The 20,809-nt window shown below is 42.3% G+C and overlaps 1 protein-coding gene across 24 annotated transcripts in view; it reads left to right on the forward strand.

The window, feature by feature from the left end:
* eps8a (EGFR pathway substrate 8a, signaling adaptor) overlaps positions 1–20,809 on the forward strand; it is a 169,980-nt gene that overhangs the window by 78,887 nt on the left and 70,284 nt on the right. For 18 of the 24 annotated variants that reach the window (XR_013500158.1, XR_013500160.1, XR_013500159.1 and 15 more), the window contains exon 2: positions 12,094–12,173. The exons of the other annotated variants lie outside the window; for them this stretch is intronic. Coding sequence is in view for 15 of the 18 variants with exons in the window: in XM_078235342.1 (XP_078091468.1) it covers positions 12,112–12,173 (62 nt within the window). In the remaining 3 variants the exon portion in view is untranslated. The remainder of the gene's footprint in view (positions 1–12,093; positions 12,174–20,809) is intronic. 24 annotated transcript variants of the gene reach the window in all.

A 20,809-nucleotide genomic window follows, 5' to 3' on the forward strand; every position in this document is an offset into this window, starting at 1 on the left:
GCTTTAATCTGCACTGTTGACAATGTCACCCATCTTTGTGTCTTCAGCAAATTCTGATATGTGGCTTTCTATTCCATTACCTAAGTTAATAATTTCAGTGGTTGAGATTCCAACACTGATCCTTGCGAGACATCACTAATCACATCCTGCCAATTAGATACCTGCCTATCATTCCTACCTTGTGTCTCGCCAGTCAGCCAATTTCCTAACAAGGACAATAATTTGCCTTTGATTCCATTAGCTAGAAATCTCCTTAGGGGATGTTTATCATATGCCTTCTGTAAATTCATGCAAATAATATCTGTCCACTATTTCAATACCTCTTCAAAAAAATTCAATCAGATTCAACAGGCATGACTCGGCCCCCTCTTAAAATTCTCAAGATGTTCAGTCACCCCATCCTTAATTATGAATTTGAGTAGTCTTTTTGATGGCAGATGTTCAGTTAACTGGTCTGTAATTCCTTGGCTTTCCTTTCTCACCTTTCTTGTATACTGGAGTTAGATGCACAGTTTCATTGTACAGTATAATTCCTAGAACTAGTTTATACCCAGAGGTGTGTTAGCTTAAATTAATTATTGAACCCCTAATAACCCTTTGTCATTTTAGGTCTTGATGGATTTGCGCAATTTACTGTGGACATTGTAGTCAGCCTAAATAATTCTAGAATCTTAACTTCTCCCTTTTGAACACTGTTGGATTTGACTACGTTGCTATCACCGTTCGATAACTGTTAATACATATTTAGGCTGTTAACTAAATCTGATTCATTACGAAATCAATCCAATATGGCATGCCCTCTGTTAATTCTGAGAAATATTGTTGCCGTAATCAGTCCTAGATGCACTCAAGGCATTGATGACTTTCCTGGCATGCTAGATTGCTTATCTCAATCAATATGAAAATTGAAACCTCCCATTTGTGCTACCCACTTGTCTAATCTCCGCATTTATGCAATCAACTTCTGAGCTGCAGTGTCTCTGGGAGTACAGTCTTCAATCCTTTATTAAAAATTAATTCTACCTGTAAAATCACCAGTGTGTTTGCTTCTTGTTATATCTTTTATCATGAAGTGATCTCATTCTTAATCATCAAGGCTACTCCTCCCTCTCTGCCATTTTTCCTGATTTCTTAACATTCCTGTAGACCTCATAACTTGTATTTCGTTTCACTCTTGACTGTTATCTCAGTAATGTGTACCGTGTCATACCCTCCCATTTGTTCATGTGCTTTAGAATCATAGAAACCCTACAGTGCAGAAGGAGGCCATTCGGCCCATCGAGTCTGCACCGACCACAATCCCACCCAGGCCCTACCCCCACATATTTTACCCACTAACCCCTCTAACCTACGCATCCCAGGACTCTAAGGGGCAATTTTTTAAACCTGGCCAATCAACCTAACGCGCACATCTTTGGACTGTGGGAGGAAACCGGAGCACCCGGAGGAAACCCACGCAGACACGAGGAGAATGTGCAAACTCCACACAGACAGTGACCCGAGCCGGGAATCGAACCCGGGACCCTGGAGCTGTGAAGCAGCAGTGCTAACCACTGTGCTACCGTGCCGCCCTAAAAGGATCCTTGGAGAATGCGGGCATCGATCCCGCTACCCCTCGCATGCTAAGCGAGCGCTCTACCATTTGAACTAATTCCCCACCACATTTAGTAGAAGGAACACTTATTAATGCCACACACCTTAATGTGCCCTTCAGCTCTAATATTTTGCTTGCATGTTTACTCTGCTAGTTTCATCATTAGGGTTTTATTTAGCCTGTATTGGCAAAAGCACAATTTTGTCTGTACTTTGCTCTCCCCTTTGTTTGCTTTTTTAACTATTGTTAATTCTACCTTTTGCCATCAGAGTTCAGAGCCCTTGTGACCGCTCTTGTCTGTTTATCTTTTCTGCTGAGACCCAGCCTGGGTGGAACCTGTCCCAGTTGTCAGGTCCTTCCTGTCCCAATACTGCTGGCAGTGTTCCATGAAATGGAACCCGTCTTTCGCACACCATGTGTTCACCTCTTTAATCTGCCCATCACTGTGCCAGTTTACACGTGACCAGATAATCCAGAAATTATAACCCTTGAAGTATTGTTTAATTTAGCCTCTGGTTCCTGGTATTCCCCAACAGGAATAATTCAGAAATTATGAACCTTGAAGCATTGTTTAACTTAACCTCCGGTTCCTAGTATTCCCCAACAGGCTCGCTTGCTGAGTCTTCCTTGCGTTATCACAATATGAAAACTGAAAAGTTGGCCAGTTTTTTTTCCTGAACTTTTTTTTGTACGAACTCAATTTTCCAACTATTGAGAGTAGTAATTCAGGGCTTGGATGTTTCCACAAATAGTTTAACCACAATTGAACACTGTGCCCAAAGTGTAGTTTGACAGGGTAGCTGCTGATGAGTTTCCTATTATGGGAAAGATCTAGAAGTAGGGGCATAAAGGAATCTCTGGGTGGGGGACAGAGAATTCCAAATGGTAACAACCCTTCAGGAACAGTGGAGGCTGGGTCACAGCATACATTCAAGCCTGAGTTAAGATGGCTTTTTGATCATAAAGGAAGCTGAGGGTTATGGGGGACAAGCAGGAAAGTAGATTTAAGGCCACAATCATATCAGCTGTTATCTTACTGAATGGAAGAACAGGCTTGCAGTGCCAAATGGCCTATTTCTATTTCTTGTGATCTTATTTTTGTCTGCTTACACCATGTGAGAAAAGTAATGGACTGCAATTCCAGAATGAACTGTAGCCTTCATTGTAAAATGAAACATTAACCTTGAAGGCAGTGATTAGTTTTGCAGTTTGGTTCATAAACTGCTGCATGTAGTTTGATGTTTACAATCTACTTTTGAACTTCTCTTTGCATCTCAATCAGCCATTTAAACTGGGCGTGTTTGTTTCAATTCTTGCAAGTGACTAAATCCTGGGCAGACATTAGCACTGGTACAAAATACTTTTAATTATAGATTTTGTGAATAAGGAATTATTTTTCTTGCTTTCTTAAAATATATTTTAAAAAAATTATCCAGAAAAGTGAAATAGCAATAAGTAGGAAACTTGGTTGTGACACCTTTTTCATGTTAAAATTTAAGGGGATATTTTTAGTGCGTGACCTGCCAAGTGTGTTGATTGTTAATTCACTCATAAGCGGTGCAAATAGTACTAGCAATTATGCTTGAGAGAGAAGTGTGTTCCAGTTGATGAGCAGTTGAACATCATTCTGGGGCTTTGATGGGAAATTGAAGGATCTGTGTGAGATTAAAATTTGGCTGAAATAGTTCCCTGGTGCCTTAATTTGCATTTAATTCACTGCACAGCCTCTGATATGCTTGGGGCCATCTAGGTCCAGCCTGTAACCTTTGGTTGAATAGGGAGCAGTACCACAAATTAATATGCAAACTTGAGGGAATAAGTTTAAAAGACTGCACATGTTTAACTCTATTTACTGTACAGATAAATAAACTCATTGAGATTTACAAGAATATCAAGCAATTATAAAATTATTTTTTAAAATATTGCACCATTGGATTATTGAAATAAATTGTTTTAAAAAGTTCATATGTAATTTCACTTCATTCTTTGCTTCAATAATTTCAGACCCTGGTGTAGAAAAAATGATGTTTAATGATTAGTTTTAGTGTAGCTTACACGCAATTGAAGTAAGTCAACCCAACATGGTCTTCTGCTGAATGTTTGGATGCAAGCTCATGACATGACTTGGTTTTGGCATCAGATTCAAACTTGACAAGGGGCAAAGAACATACGGCCCTTGAAGCTGGAGGTGATGCAAGACATCAAGGCCAAACAATTATTGGCATGGACTATCTACTTCCCGAGCAATTGAAATGATCAGTCCTGTTCTTTAAATTCCAAGTCCTGTTGTGCGAAAACCAGTATGAAAACACTCGGCTTTGCGTGTTAAATTAGCGTAGTTTAACTTGTGATGTTTAAAGAAAGTCACTTTAATTCGCACGATGTGACCATCTTTATTTTGCATTGTGTAACCATGTTTTAGTTTGTAAGTTTTTAGTATTAAGTTCATAGAATCCCTACAGCACAGAAGGAAGCTGCTCGGCCCATCGAGTTTGTACCGACCACAATCCCACCCAGGCCCTATTCCCATAACCCCTCAAATTTACCCAACTAATCTCCCTGACAGTCAATTTTAGCATGGCCAATCAACTTAATCCGCAGATCTTTGGATTGTGGGAGGAAACTGGAGTACCCGCAGACACGGGGAGAACGTGCAAACTCCGCACAGACAGTGACCTGAGGCCAAATTGAACTCTGGTCCCTGGCGCTGTGAGGCAGCAGTGCTAATCACTGTGCTGCCCGTATCTGTTAATTGAAGGTATTGTGTTATGCTTGGCACATATCAATTTCAAACATTGGTATGTATTTTATATAGACGTTGTGTAATTTCAGTAATTGTGTAAGTTTTGCAAAACTATTCTGTAAGTTTGACTTGCACCAACCACTGACAGATAAAATAAAAACATGCTATAGCAAAGCAGTTGCCTCAGCAAAAACACATTGATAAATGCCTGTTTTGACGGAATCTTATAGATGAATTTGACATCACGTAGTCTTATCTCACTTGTATTCTATGCATAGCACTATATATTTCATATTGGTATTTTGTAAACTACTTTATTCGGTTTAAGGTTATAAGCAACTTTACCACTCTATCCTTTACTTTAAAAGTCAAGTAACCAGAGAGACAAGTAACAGCAACCTTCAAATAACCTATCCAAAACAGAGTCATTGATAGGAGCCTGATGTAATACAAATTAAATGAGGTTTTGAGACCATGAACTCAAGAAGGCATGAAAACATATTTTGACCATCCTGAACAAGTGGGCAAGGAAGATTTTAAAACATTTTTTTACCTTAGCAGGCAGTAACAGAAACAAACCTTGCTGAGAATGATGGTCCCATAAGTAATTGACGTTTTAAAGGGCCAGTCAAGGGATGATGGAATTGGCATCAATAGATGCCCACTAGGTAGGGAAGTTGTTGGAGAGGATTCTTAGAGACAGGATGTATGTGCATTTAGAACGGAACAATCTCATTAGTGACAGACAGCATGGTTTTGTAAGAGGGAGGTCGTGCCTTACAAATTTGGTGGAGTTTTTTGAGGAAGTGACAAAAACGGTTGATGAAGGAAGGGCCGTGGATGTCATCTATATGGATTTCAGTAAGGCATTTGACAAAGTCCCACATGGCAGGTTGGTTAAGAAGGTTAAGGCTCATGGGATACAAGGGGAAGTGGCTAGATGGGTGGAGAACTGGCTTGGCCATAGGAGACAGAGGGTAGTGGTCGAAGGGTCTTTTTCGGCTGGAGGTCTGTGACCAGTGGTGTTCCGCAGGGCTCTGTACTGGGACCTCTGCTATTTGTGATATATATAAATGATTTGGAAGAAGGTGTAACTGGTGTAATCAGCAAGTTTGCGGATGACACGAAGACGGCTGGACTTGCGGATAGCGAAGAGCATTGTCGGGCAATACAGCAGGATATAGATAGGCTGGAAAATTGGGCGGAGAGGTGGCAGATGGAGTTTAATCCGGATAAATGCGAAGTGATGCATTTTGGAAGAAATAATGTAGGGAGGAGTTATACAATAAATGGCAGAGTCATCAGGAGTATAGAAACACAGAGGGACCTAGGTGTGCAAGTCCACAAATCCTTGAAGGTGGCAACACAGGTGGAGAAGGTGGTGAAGAAGGCATATGGTATGCTTGCCTTTATAGGACGGGGTATAGAGTATAAAAGCTGGAGTCTGATGATGCAGCTGTATAGAATGCTGGTTAGGCCACATTTGGAGTACTGCGTCCAGTTCTGGTCGCCGCACTACCAGAAGGACGTGGAGGCGTTAGAGAGAGTGCAGAGAAGGTTTACCAGGATGTTGCCTGGTATGGAGGGTCTTAGCTATGAGGAGAGATTGGGTAGACTGGGGTTGTTCTCCTTGGAAAGACGGAGAATGAGGGGAGATCTAATAGAGGTGTACAAGATTATGAAGGGTATAGATAGGGTGAACAGTGGGAAGCTTTTTCCCAGGTCGGAGGTGACGATCACGAGGGGTCACGGGCTCAAGCTGAGAGGGGCGAAGTATAACTCTGATATCAGAGGGACGTTTTTTACACAGAGGGTGGTGGGGGCCTGGAATGCGCTGCCAAGTAGGGTGGTGGAGGCAGGCACGCTGACATCGTTTAAGACTTACCTGGATAGTCACATGAGCAGCCTGGGAATGGAGGGATACAAACGATTGGTCTAGTTGGACCAAGGAGCAGCACAGGCTTGGAGGGCCGAAGGGCCTGTTTCCTGTGCTGTACTGTTCTTTGTTCTTTGTATGACCATCACTTTCAAAAGTCCAATTGGAAACTGATCATGCCCACCCAGATCAATCACAGATCACTCGCGCCTGAAACCAATGACGAATTAGCCTTGCCTCATTTAGGCCAATTAGATCCAACAACTTAATTGGCCATGCTGCAGGTTGTGGCTTGGAATGAGTTAATAAGCACCACCTTTCACTGAGCAAGTTGCGCATTAAGTTTGGAAGCAAAATTCATTTGCAGTGCCTGCTGCCCAGAAGGAGGCAGTGGTTATAGAGAGAGAAGAGCGATAGTGTCAACCTGCGCCCAGGGCCAAACTAGAAACCAAGAGCCATAGCACACTAGTCAAGTCCTGCCCTGTCTTTAATAGGTGACTACAATTTATTAAAGATTTCCTGAGTTATTTTATGAAACTATCTCCTGTTGCCTAAATGGTTAAAGTCTAATGAATGCAATTAGAACTTAAGTTCAAATAATGCCTAGAACTTGGGTAAGAATTCTGATTGTAACTTTGCATGTTATATTTTGCTGTTGGAAAAGATTTTTGATTGGCTGTATCTGTTGAGTTTTTTCATGTAGCTGTAGACTGTCAGCCTAAAAGCAGTTTCAGATATCTGTCTCATACAGGTTTATAATATTGACTGGTTTCAATAGAAACAAGAGCCCTGTTAACTACTGTGGGTAGGAAACCACAATTAAGGAAGCAAGAAGAAATATCAGTAGTGCCACTTTGGAAAGTGGCATCATTGGAACAGATGTGACTGAGGGGAAGGAATTGAGAGAATGGCATGGAGCCCTTGCGTGATGTGGGATGTGAAGAGCTGTAGTCAAGGTAGCTGTGGAAGTTAATGGACTTGTAATGGATATTAGTGGATAGTTTATCACCAGAAATGGAGACCAAGGTCGAAGAAGGGAAGTGTCAGAGATGGACCACGTGAAGGTGATAGAGGAGTGGAAATTGGAAGTGAAATTAATCATTTTTCCCAGGTCCAGAGGAGATTGCGTGTAGATAGCTTGAGTCATGTTGAGATCAAAAAGGAGGTATTGGCGATCTTGAGAAGCATTAAGGTAGACAAGTCCCCAGGACCAGATGGGATATACCCCAGAATACTGAGAGGCAAGGGAGGAAATTGCTGGGGCAGGGGAGGTCCCAGAGGATTGGAGAATAGCCAATGTTGTTCCTTTGTTTAAGCAGGGTAACAAGGATAATCCAGGTAATTACAGGCCGGTGAGCCTTATGTCAGTGGTGGGGAAATTATTGGAGTGGATTCTTCAAGACATGATATACACCCACTTGGAAATAAGTGGACATATTAGCGAGAGGCAGAATGGTTTTGTGAAGGGGAGGTCTAATTTGATCGAATTTTTTGAGGAAGTGACGAAGATGATTGAGGGTAGGGCAGTGGATGTTGCTACATGGACTTCAGTAAGGCCTTTGACAAGGTCCCTCATGGCAGATTGGTACAGAAGGTGCAGTCGCATTGGATCAGAGGTGAGCTGAGCTGGCAAGGTGGATACAGAACTGGCTCAGTCATAGAAGACAGAGGGTAGCAGTGGAAGGGTGCATTTCTGAATGGAGGGCTGTGACAAGTGGCGTTCCTCAGTGATCAGTGCTGGGATTTTTGCTGTTTGTAATATCAGAGGATAAAGCAGGATATAGATTGGTTGGAGAGTTGGGCGGAGAGATGGCAGATGGAGTTTAATCCGGACAAATGTGAGGTAACGCATTTTGGAAGGTCTAATACAGATAGGAAATATACAGTAAATGGCAGAACCCTTAAGAGTATTGATAGGCAAAGGGATCTGGGTGTACAGGTACACAGGTCACTGAAAGTGGCAATGCAGGTGGAAAAGGTAGTCAAGAAGGCATATGGCATGCTTGCCTTCATTGGCCGGGGCATTGAGTTTAAAAATTGGCAAGTCAAGTTGCAGCTTGATAGAACCTTAGGTAGGCCGCACTTGGAATATAATGTTCAATTCTGGTCACCACACTACCAGAAGGATGTGAAGGCTTTGGAGAGGGTACAGAAAAGATTTACCAGGATGTTGCCTGGTATGGTTGGGAATGAGCTATGAGGAGAGGTTAGAGAAATTTGGTTTGTTGTCACTAGAATGACGGAGATTGAGGGGCGACCTGATAGAAGTCTACAAGGTTATGAGGGGCATGGACAGAGTGGATAGTCAGAAGCTTTTTCCCAAGATGGAAGAGTCACTTACTAGGGGGCATAGGTTTAAGGTGCGAGGGGCAAGATTTAAAGGAGATGCACAAGGCAAGTTTCTTACACAGAGGGTGGTGGGTGCCTGGAATGTGCTGTCGGGGAAGGTTGTGGAAGCAGGTATGATAGTGACTTTTAAGCGGCGTCAGGACAAATAGATGAATGGAGGGATATGGTCCCCGGAAGGGTAGGGGGTTTTAGTTCAGTCAGGCAGCATGGTCGGTGCAGGCTTGGAGGGCTGAAGGGCCTGTTCCTGTGCTGTAATTTTCTTTGTTCTTTGAGAGCATGAAGCGGCACCAAAATAGTCACTGATATACCAGTAAAAGGGTTGTGTGAAGGCATGGAGTAGGACTGGAACAGGAATGTTCCATGTACCCCATAAAGAGATGGGCATAATTAGGACCCATATGGGTACCCATAGCCACGCCTTTTATTTGGAACAAGTGAGACAAGTTGAAGGAGAATTTGTTGAGTGAGAGAACAAATTCAGCCAGATGGAGGAAAGTGGTGGAGGATGGGGATTGTTCAAGCCTTTGTTCAAGGAAGAAGTGGAGAATTCTCAGGTCATCTTGGTGGAGAATTGAGGTATAGAGGGATTGAACATCCATGGTAAAGTAGAGGTGATTTGGGCCAAGGAACTGGAAGTTGTTATGATGTAGGGCATCAGAAGAATCATGGATGTAGGTGGTAAGGGACTGGACCTTATTCTTTGGACCATGGAGACCTTGGCTTGCTCTCAATGTGAGCATAATATTCAAATAAGTAGTGTTTTATTGCTTTGAGTTTTATTTTCCTTTTAATAACACGGAGTTCACTTAAATAGATGTAATTCTTGATGGGAATTTCTGCTAATAACCTTGAGTTGTGTTTGCAGGAGAGACTTTTGTTAAAAACGAACGGAGCTTTATTAACTGTGTATGATCTCTTCCATGGCTGCTTCCTCTCTCTCTTTCCTGCATGAGGTCTATTACATAGTTTCTGATGCATACGTTAATACAGCATGGCTCCAATGAGCAAATAGGGATAAGTACAAATGTAAAGCATTTCTCCCCCACCCCCCCAAAAAGTGAATATTCCCAAACAAATTCAATATGTCAGTATTAATAAGTCAGACGGACTGGAGGTTCTCACTCTTGGAATATGTGTTAGGGAATCTCTGGCGTCATCTTCACGTGGATGGGAACCGCTGGCGTCGTCTTTGCACTGACGTAATCGGTAATTGATTTAATCTACAGTGATGTAGGAAGTAGAGGTTGTCTTTGCGTCTGAACGGAAAGTGAGGAGTTGCTTACCTCAATGATGTCTGGTAGTGTGGGGGTTGTAGGAAGTCTGATCCTGAATTTTCAGTCGACACCAGATTTGGCAGATCTGGTCTTTCAGCTAATAACTGATTTGCACGTCTCCTCCAGATAATGTCATTTGTGGTCCATAAGAGAGAGGCCCAATCTGTGCAAGGATGGCAGGAACTCGCTGCTGCTTGTGCTGTAACTCCCCATGCACATGTTGCCATCTTCAGACCATTCCCGAATGGCAGCGGTGCTAGGGCAGTAGGTTTCTCACTTTTGCACAAGAACATGTTCCAGCTTTCTCCCCAATTTCCACATCCATTCCAGGCTACCAGAAATAACTTCTCGCTCTTGGCTTCATGAGTAAACTCCACAATGGCCCTCGTGTAGCTTCTCTAACAACTATTTCCTCCGTGGTGGTGGAATGATCACTTTGCGCATCCATAGAAGACACCTTGACTGTACTGACGGTGCCAATCTCCTTGAGTTGTAGGGTTTCAAGTTGGGTATTAGTTCCAAAGTATTTCCTCATAAAACCATATCTATCGCTTCTGAGAGCACAGGATTGCTCCAGGTGTGTTTTCTCACCTGTCTCAAAGTGACAGATGTGCTGTTCACTTCTTCAAATAGAAGATATTCCCCTTCCAGCAGTCTAACAAATTGCCTAGTAGTGGCAGCCTGAAGTCCATTCGCGTTACAATGTAGACTTGACTGTCAGTACTTAATGGACTTGCTGCAAGTGACGGAATTCCCTTTTGTGGTCCAAAAATTTTGTTTGCATGTGCAAAATAGTTGAAAGCTTGGTATACGAGTGCCATCGCTCCTCATTTCCACCGAATGGTCCCCTGATGCTGAAGACCCCTGCCATTTTGTCAATCAGCAGGTTTGGCATATGCATATTTTGCGCCAGTATTTCCAGCAGATACCTTGACTTTTTTTTCCCCCCACACACAATGGTACCTAATTGAGCTTCAGGTTCCTATTTCTCTCGGCCAGCTTTATATTCTGCTTGCAGACTATTGTTTACTGTTGTCCACTGAGCCCGTTAGTCTCCGTAGCATGTGTGAAAGTTTTCTTCTTTTTTATTCTGACTTTCCCTCGGTTAATTTCTTCTTTCCAGGTGGCTAGAAAGCGCACCGTCGTCATCAGCAGTTTTGGTTCTGTACTGGAGATGTGATACAGACTTTGGTTAGAAAAGAACAGAGCTTTATTAATGGTGTGAGATCTCTTCCATGGTTTCTGCATTTCTCTCTCTTTCGCGTGCTAAACCTTCTACATCATTTCCGGCACGTGCACTAATACTGCATAAGCTCCAGTGAGCCAATAGGGATGAATACAATTACATAACACCTTGTGGTACTTGGTTTTCTTCATTCAAAAGAACATCACATGGAAATGCTACAGTGTGACAATGATGCCATAGCCTAAAAGGACAATTCCTCAATTGAAAATAAGTTATTTCTGATTTTTTTCTGTTAATTAATTGAACATTGTGTTTAAAAGCTAGTGGAAAAAATGAAATCGGCGATTTTAAAGGTTGAGGGCATTTTTTAAAAAAAACAACTGCCCTTGTGTATCATTTTCTCACATCTTGAAAATTAATTAGAAAATTTGGATTGAAAATATATTTGCAGTATTTACGTAGGACATGTACACATTATACACATGACAATTGTAATACATTTGCCAAGTGAGATAGTTTAGAAGATTGTGTATTCGGGCTCTGAAGCAGCCCAGTTTGCTTTGTGTAGGTGTTGTCCAGTTTCACTATGAAATGCACTGGGGGTAAATTGTTGGGACAGGGTATTGCCCGCGCCCCCCTCCCCCCTGCAAATTACCACCTGCTATGTAGTTTCAGTTGAAAATGAGCATTTCTATATACCATGAGTTCTGTTTTGAAATTAGAAATAGAATTGTGAACCCAAGTATGTATGTGATATGCAAACAAATAATGTTGAGTAATAATTGGAACTTGGGTCCCTGGTCATCAAAATCTAATCCCTGTAAATAAAGTGCTCTGAAATTACAGCAGCACAGATTTTTGTTTTGCTGCTACCCTGGGTGTCCAATTTACATTTTAGCAACGTCAATTTTTGAACCTGTACTGAAATCAAAATGAAACATTGTGATTACATAAATACAAATTGTGGAGTATATTTATAATTATCAGAATTGATAGTGCTTCATATGCTATGCAGACACCATTTTTCATTCAGTTCACAAAGACATTATTGCTACTTCTTTCAAATTACAGTTTTGAGACGAGGCAAAAATGAATGGACATCTCTCGAGCTACCAGCGGGAAGGATTCGGATCCTACTCTTCTCCAGTGAAGTATGTTTGCCAAATTTTCGGCTTAATATATATATCTCTCAAACATGATCACAGCTTGGCTTTGAGCCATTTTGCTATTGTGCTTTTTCTTTAAATTTGAGGAAGGTGAAGAACTGAACAATCCGATTTAGCTCACAGTTCATGCCCATTGGCTTTAATTTTTCTCGCTCAATCACTTCGAAAATATTTGACCTACAGAGTAACTGGAGTAGATTGGAATTTCCGAAGGAAGCATGTTCTCATTCTTCCTCCCCCTCCCAAGTTCTCAGGGTAGACAGCCATGTTCAGTGTGTATATTAATCTCAGATTTAGTGTGTCTCCTTGTAGAGTGCTGTTATTAAAATCAGTGCCCATTGCATGTTCTTTTGCCAAATTGATGTATGAAAGAGCAATGTAATTCATTGTTCCTGTTGTGGGTTTATTAGCTCTGTCCTGTATGTATCTGACGTCAAATGCTTTCTTGTATCAGAGCAAAAGATGCAGGGGGTTATCGTTAATGATTAGGTTTACTAGCTGCATACAGTCCTCGTGGTGACTTCAGTTAACGACCCTGCTATTACCTCTTCACCTGATGGTTTGGGTCTGTGGATATGGTTCTTTTTATCTGAAAACATTGTACTGCACTCCATGCAGAATGCTTCATATCCATCAAAAACATTGGATAAATTATTACATTGGAACGAACTATTACCTAACAAATCAACATTAATGCAGTGTTAATCTTTTTTATGCTTTTTTCGACTATACAAAAATGTTTCCAGTTTATAGGGTGGCATGGTGGTGGCACAGTGGTTAGCACTGCTGCATCACAGCACCAGGGTCCCGGGTTCGATTCTCGGCTTGGGTCACTGTCTGTGTGGAATCTGCACATTCTCCCCGTGCCTGTGTGGGTTTCTCTGGGTGCTCCGGTTTCCTCCCACAGTCCAAAGATGTGCGAGTTAGGTGGATTGGCCATGTTAAATTGTCCGGTAGTGTCAGGGGGACTAGCTAGGGTATGTGGTTATGGGGTTAGGGCCCGGGTGGGATTGTGGTCAGTGCAGACTCGATGGGCCGAATGACTCCTCCTGCATTGTAGGATGCTATAATTCTAAGTTAAACAGGAATGCTTCGATGAAAGATTGATCACCAAATGGTGTATAAACATGCTCATCACAGACAGGGCAGAGCTGGTTTTGAACAGTAATTCTGTACACCACTTGAGCATAGAGTTTGTGCTTGTTGCTAATGATGATGTCTGTAAATCTCCACTCAAATAATGGCAGCTCTGTATATCTAAAAAAAAATCAGCAAACCATTCACTCAGTACTTTAAAAGCATTTTTACTGCGCTGTTAGTTATTTCCGCAACCTAACTTGAGCCATGAGAGTTTAAGAATGTATTTTTCAGATTAGTACTTGTATAAAAAGAATTGAATCTATCTGTACATTGCTGAAGCTACACTTTCTAGGATTTGATTTGATTGGTCTATAGCAACCAGCAGGACTTTGGTTCAATGTCTCCAGTCATCGAGCTTGTCTTTGTACTTGAGTCTGTGCTCAAAAGGGAGTATAGACACTTCAGATTACTATTCAAACGGTAGATTGATTTGTTGAGGAAGATTCTTCCACAGCACGAAACAAATCACTAAAGGGATTATCTAGACATCATCTCATTGCTTTTTGTGATCTTGCTGCATGCAAAAAAACTGTCTTGTTTCCTACATTAAGACAGTGAAAACACTGTGGAAGAACTTAATTGGCCATAAACTGCTTTTCCTGAGGATGTGGAAGGCTCTATATAAATGCGTATGTTTTCTTTTGCTCTTTCAATTCATAATCTGCAGTACTGTATTCTTACTGCCAGACCACACAGCCAATTTTCCAGTTCCTCGATCGGAGACTGATAGACGCAATATCACCACATTCTTTTTGTCATTATTGAGGGCTGGACCTGTTTTAAGTTTCGCATCCATTTGTGCTGCTGCCCTTTCCCTTCCCCATTTTCCATAATCAGCAGCAACAAATTGTATTTATATGACACTTTTAGCATAAAGTGACTGAGGATGCTTCGCAGGCACATTATGCATTGGGGATATTTAATCAGATGACCAAAAGCAGGGTCAAAGAGGTAGGTTTCAAGAGGTAACTTCAAGGAGGAAATGAGTTAGAGAGGGAGAGAAGTGTAGGAAGGGTATTCCAGAACCTGGCGCTTGGGAAACTGAAGGCATAGCTACCAGTGTTGGAGCAATTATGATTGGGAATACACATTAGGAATGCATTCTGTTGATCAGCGGGCGTAAAGGTAGACAAAGTTTTTTAGGGTTTAAAAAGAACAAAGAACAATACAGCACAGGAACAGGCCCTTCGGCCCTCCAAGCCCGCGCCGCTCCCTGGTCCAAACTAGACCATTCTTTTGTATCCCTCCATTCCCACTCCGTTCATGTGGCTATCTAGATAAGTCTTAAACGTTCCCAGTGTGTCCGCCTCCACCACCTTGCCCGGCAGCGCATTCCAGGCCCTCACCACCCTCTGTGTAAAATATGTCCTTCTGATATCCGTGTTTAAACCCCCCCCCCCCCCCCCCCCAAACAACGTCACCACCGACCTGGGAAAAAGCTTCCCACTGTTCACCCTATCTATGCCTTTCATAATTTTATACACCTCTATTAGGTCACCCCTCATCCTCCGTCTTTCCAGTTTACCCAATCTCTCCTCATAACTAAGCCCTTCCATACCAGGCAACATCCTGGTAAACCTCCTCTGCACTCTCTCTAAAGCCTCCAAGTCCTTCCGGTAGTGTGGCGACCAGAACTGGGCGCAGTATTCCAAATGCGGCTGAACCAACGTTCTATACAACTGCAACATCAGACCCCAACTTTTATACTCTATGCCCCGTCCTATCAAGGCAAGCATGCCATATGCCTTATTCACTACCTTCTCCACCTGTGACGTCACCTTCAAGGATCTGTGGACTTGCACACCCAGATCCCTCTGCGTATCTACACCCTTTATGGTTCTGCCATTTATCGTATAGCTCCCCCCTACATTAGTTCTACCAAAATGCATCACTTCGCATTTATCTGGATTGAACTCCATCTGCCATTTCTTTGCCCAAATTTCCAGCCTATCTATATCCTTCTGTAGCCTCTGACAATGTTCCTCACTATCTGCAAGTCCAGCCATTTTCGTGTCGTCCGCAAACTTACTGATCACCCCAGTTACACCTTCTTCCAGATCATTTATATAAATCACAAACGGGGTTTATGGACCTTCCACATGCAATTCAGTAAATGAAACTGTATGATACCCAAAGACTTCATTTTAAACTGACTTTGCTGGACCAATTTGAAGCAAACAATAAAAGACTGTTATGTAAGTGCAAGAAATTTGTGGTAACTGTGGTAAATTCCAATTTGGCAACTGGTGGAATTTAAATTCAATTAATTAGATGTTGAATTAAAAGCTCCTCTCAGTAATAATCTATTGCTATATCTTCACTTGATGGTGTGGGTCTGTGGATGTGATCCCTTTCACCTGAAAGCAATTTGTTATACTTCATGCAGAATGATTCATGCCAAATATATTGGGTAAATTATAACATTGGAACAGGCACGCAATATTACTTAACAAATCAGCATTGATGCAGTGTTAACATTTTTAGGCTGAGTTAACTTTTTTAATGATAAATATTTCCACTTTAAAATTAAACAGGAATATTTAGATGAAAGATTGGTTGCAAGTTGGAACATCCAAATGGCATATAAGCATGCTCATCTCAGATGGGACTGTTTTCTTTTGTAGAAATCCTGCATAACCTTATCAATTGTTATAAAAACCCATCTGGGTCATTAATGTCCTTTAGGAAGGAAATCTGCTGTCCTTGCCTGATCTGGCATACATGTGACTCCAGTTCCACATCAATGTGGTTGACTCTCAACTGCCCTCTGAAATGCTTTAGTAAGCCACTCGAGGGAAATTAACGGTGGGCAACAAGTGCTAGCCTTGCCTGCAATACCTATATCCCATGAAAGACAAGACAGCTATCTTTGTTTGAGTTTCTGTCTACTTTTCAATCATTACAAAGTTAGAAAATGTTGATATCAAAGTTTCAGGAGGCTTCCTGGACCCTTAATTTCAATGACAACACCTTAGTTTTGCTTGTACATTTGCGCTCGAGCCTCTGCTATCTTGTGACCTTTAAACTTCGACAGTCGTAACTTTTTGAATTTCAACACATGGTTTAGGGTTCATACGTCCCAAACAGATTCTTCATATTTTGACTGTTTTGAGCTGCTGCTGAACCTAATCTGCTTTCTAAGTTGCTTTGATTTTATATATAGATATATCTATATATAAATCTTTTTTAAAAATTGCAATGTTTCGTAAGATTTATGTGGATGTTCTTTTGGCACGGCAGTAAAAATTGAAGAAATCCAATGAAGAGATGAAACTTAGTGGGATGTAGCATGTTTCACAGCATTGTTTGTTTGAAACATAAACTCATCCTCCATCCCCTTATTATTCCTTGTGTAAGGGTGGTGGGCGAGTGGAATCGGCTGCCATCAGTGGTGGTGGAGGCAAACTCAATAGGGTCTTTTAAGAGACTCCTGGATGAGTACATGGGACTTAATAGGATGGAGGGTTATAGGTAGGCCTAAAAGGTAGGGATATGTTTGGCACAACTTGTGGGGCCGAAGGGCCTGTTTTGTGCTGTAGTTTTCTATGTTTCTATCCTCCTTGAGCTGGAGTTCTTGGACAAGTGAGTTGTTTTTGAGCCAACTTGCCATGGTCAGATGAAGTAATCTTGCTGTTTTGTCTTGGGTTCGGGGTCTAGATAGGGTCTCTTTCAAGTTTGCCTTTAGCCTAAGAAATCTATCATAGACTGTAATTCTGTTTCCCACCAGATCTTTGTCTCAGTCATGTGACATTGCATTGTGATTACAGCAGTATCACGTGCTCCTGATCACCCTTTACTCTACATTTCCTACCTTATTTGGTCATTGTTCAGACTACTTTTTCTCCAAAGAATCTCTTCGGTTCACAAGGCAATTATTCCATACATTATACGTTTTCTAGCATTTATTTTTTCATACCCTCCCATCTATGGTGAACAAATCAATTCGGAAGATAAAGAAACTACTAGCAAACCTCAGTAGGTCAGGCAGTATCTGTGGAGAGAAATAGAATTAATGTTTCAGGTAATATAACTTTTCACCAGGACCATTTTGTATCAGGGAAGATCAGATTCCTGCTTTTACATATGGGCTTCTTTTGTGTTACGTTGTTCCATACGGGTTGACTTTTTAGTTTATATAAGAATCGTTCCAAGGCATGTGATACCAGTTGCTAGATTTTAACCTTGCCACAAGATTTGTTTAGAGATCTTCCCTTCTCTGTTCTTTACATACAGCAATCCCTTTCTAGCTCTGCATCTGCATTGTTCCTTCTGATAATAGCTGATGCTGCAGGCTATTTATCAAAGTGAGAGAGATTTATTTTGTGCAAGATTGTTCTATGAAGTATGAAATTGGGCACGATGTCTTGATTCTGGTGAATTCAGATTAAAAGCATTCTCAGAAGGGTGTAAATAGTAGGGGATTTTAACTTTCCCAACATTGACTGGAACAGCCATAGTATTAGAGGGTTGGATGGAGAGAAATTTGTTGAGTGGCATTCGGGAGGAATTTCTCATTCAGTATGTGGATGGCCTGACGAGAGATGGGGCAAAACTTGACCTCCTCTTGGAAAATAAGGAAGGGCAGGTGACAGAAGTGTTAGTGAGGGATCACTTTGGGATCAGTGACCATAATTCTATTAGTTTTAAGATAACTATGGAGAATGATAGGCCTGGCCCAAAAGTTAAAATTCTACATTGGGGCAAGGCCAATTTTGGTGGTATCAGGCAGGAACTTTCAACAGTTAATTGGGGGAGTCTGTGGGAAGACAAAGGGACGTCTGGTAAGTGGGAGGCTTTCAAAAGTGTGTTAACCAGGGTTCAGGGTAAGCGCATTCCTCTTCGAGTGAAGGGCAAGGCTGGTAGAAGTAGGGAACCCTGGATGACTCGGGATATTGAGGCCCTGGTCAAGAAGAAGAAGGAGGCACACGACATGCATAGGCAGCTGGGATCAAGTGGATCCCCTGAAGAGTATAGAAGGTGTAGGATTAGAGTTGAGAAAGAAATCAGGAGGGCAAAAAGGGGACATGAGATTGCTTTGGCAGATAAGGCAAAGGAGAATCCAAAGAGCTTCTACAAATGCATAAAGGGCAAAAGAGTAACAAGGGAGAGAGTAGGGCCTCTTAAGGATCAACAAGGTCACCTATGTGTGGATCCACAAGCGATGGGTGAGATCCTAAGTGAATATTTCTCATCAGTATTTACTGTTGAGAAAAGCATGGATGTTAGGAAACGTGAGGAAATAAATAATGATGTCTTGAAGAGTGTACATATTACAGAGAAGGAGGTGCTGGAAGTCTTAAAGTGCATCAAGATAGATGAATCCCCGGGACCTGATGAAGTGTGTCCCAGGACGTTGTGGGATGCTAGGGAGGAAATTGCGGGTCTCCTAGCAGAGATATTTGAATCATCAATAGTCACAGGTGAAGTGCCTGAAGATTGGAGGGTGGCAAATGTTGTGCCTTTGTTTAAAAAGGGCTGCAGGGAAAAGCCTGGGAATTACAGGCCAGTGAGCCTCACATCCATAGTGGGTAAGTTAGAAGGTCTTTTGAGAGACAGGATAACAGGCATTTAGAGAGACGAGGACTGCTTAGGGACTGTCAGCATGGCTTTGAGTGGAAAATCATGTCTCTCAAATTTGATTAAGTTTTTGAAGGGGTAACCGAGAAGGTAGTTGAGGGCGGTGCAGTTGATGTTGTCTACATGGACTTTAGCAAGGCCTTTGACAAGGTACCGCATAAGGTTAAAGCTCACGGGACCCAGGTGAGGTAGCTAAATGGATACAAAATTGGCTTGATGACAGAATGTGGAGATGCGCGCGGCGTTGGACTGGGGTGAACACAGTAAGAGTTTTAACAACACCAGGTTAAAGTCCAACAGGTTTATTTGGTAGCAAATACCATTAGCTTTCGGAGCGCTGCTCCTTCGTCAGATGGAGTGGAAATGTGCTCTCAAACAGGGCACAGTGACACAAAAATCAAGTTACAGAATACTGATTAGAATGCGAATCCCTACAGCCAACCAGATCTTAAAGATACAGACAATGTGGGTGAGGGGAGCATTAAGCACAGGCTAAAGAGATGTGTATTGTCTCCAGACAGGACAGCCCGCAAGTCCAGGAGGCAAGCTGTGGGGGTTACTGATAATGTGACATAAATCCAACATCCCGGTTTAGGCTGTCCTCGTGTGCGGAACTTGGCTATCAGTTTCTGCTCAGCGACTCTGCGCTGTCGTGTGTCGTGAAGGCCGCCATGGAGAACGCTTACCTGAAGATCAGAGGCTGAATGCCCGTGACTGCTGAAGTGCTCCCCCACAGGAAGAGAACAGTCTTGCCTGATGATTGTCGAGTGGTGTTCATTCATCCGTTGTCGTAGCGTCTGCATGGTTTCCCCAATGTACCATGCCTCGGGACATCCTTTCCTGCAGCGTATCAGGTAGACAACGTTGGCCGAGTTGCAAGAGTAGGTACCATGTACCTGGTAGATGGTGTTCTCATGTGAGATGATGGCATCCGTGTCGATGATCCGGCATGTCTTGCAGAGGTTGCTGTGGCAGGGTTGTGTGGTGTCGTGGTCACATGTCATGGTCACTGTTGATGACAGAAGCCAGAGGGTGGTTATAGAGGGCTGTTTTTCAAACTGGAGGCCTGTGACCAGTGGTGAGACTCTAGGATCGGTGCTGGGTCCACTGTTATTTGTCATTTATATTCATGATTTGGTTGAGAATATAGGAGGCATGGTTAGTAAGTTTGCAGATGACACCAAGATTGGTGGCACAGTGGACCGTGAAGAAGGTTATCTAGGATTGCAACGGGATCTTGATCAATTGGGCCAGTGGGCTGATGAATGGCAGATGGAGTTTAATTTGGATAAATGCGAGGTGAAGCATTTTGGTAGATTGAACCAGGGCAGGACTTAGTCAGTTAATGGTAGGGTGCTGGGGAGAGTTATAGAACAAAGATCTAGGGGTGCATGTTCATAGCTCATTAAAAGTGGAGTCACAGATGGACAGAGTGGTGAAGAAAGCATTTGGCATGCTTGGTTTCATCGGTCAGAACATTGAATACAGGAGTTGGGACGTCTTGTTGAAGTTGTGCAAGACTTTGGTAAGGCCACACTTGGAATATTGTGTATAGTTCTGGTCACCCTATTATAGAAAGGATATTATTAAACTAGAAAGAGTGCAGAAAAGATTTAATAGGATGCTACCAGGACTTGATGGTTTGAGTTATAAGGAGAGGCTGGATAGACTGGGACTGTTTTTCCCTGGAGCGTAGGAGGCAGAGGGGGTGATGTTAGAGGTCTATAAAACAATGAGGGGCATAGATCAGCTAGATAGTCAACACCTTTTCCCAAAGGTAGGGGAATCTAAAACTAGAGGGCATAGGTTTGAAGTGAGGGGGGAGAGATACAAAAGGGTCCAGAGGGACAATTTTTTCACAGAGGGTGGTGAGCGTCTGGAACAACCTGCAAGACTGGTCAAAA

This window comes from Mustelus asterias, chromosome 19 (assembly GCF_964213995.1).
Source record: "Mustelus asterias chromosome 19, sMusAst1.hap1.1, whole genome shotgun sequence".
Classification (NCBI taxonomy): domain Eukaryota; kingdom Metazoa; phylum Chordata; class Chondrichthyes; order Carcharhiniformes; family Triakidae; genus Mustelus; species Mustelus asterias.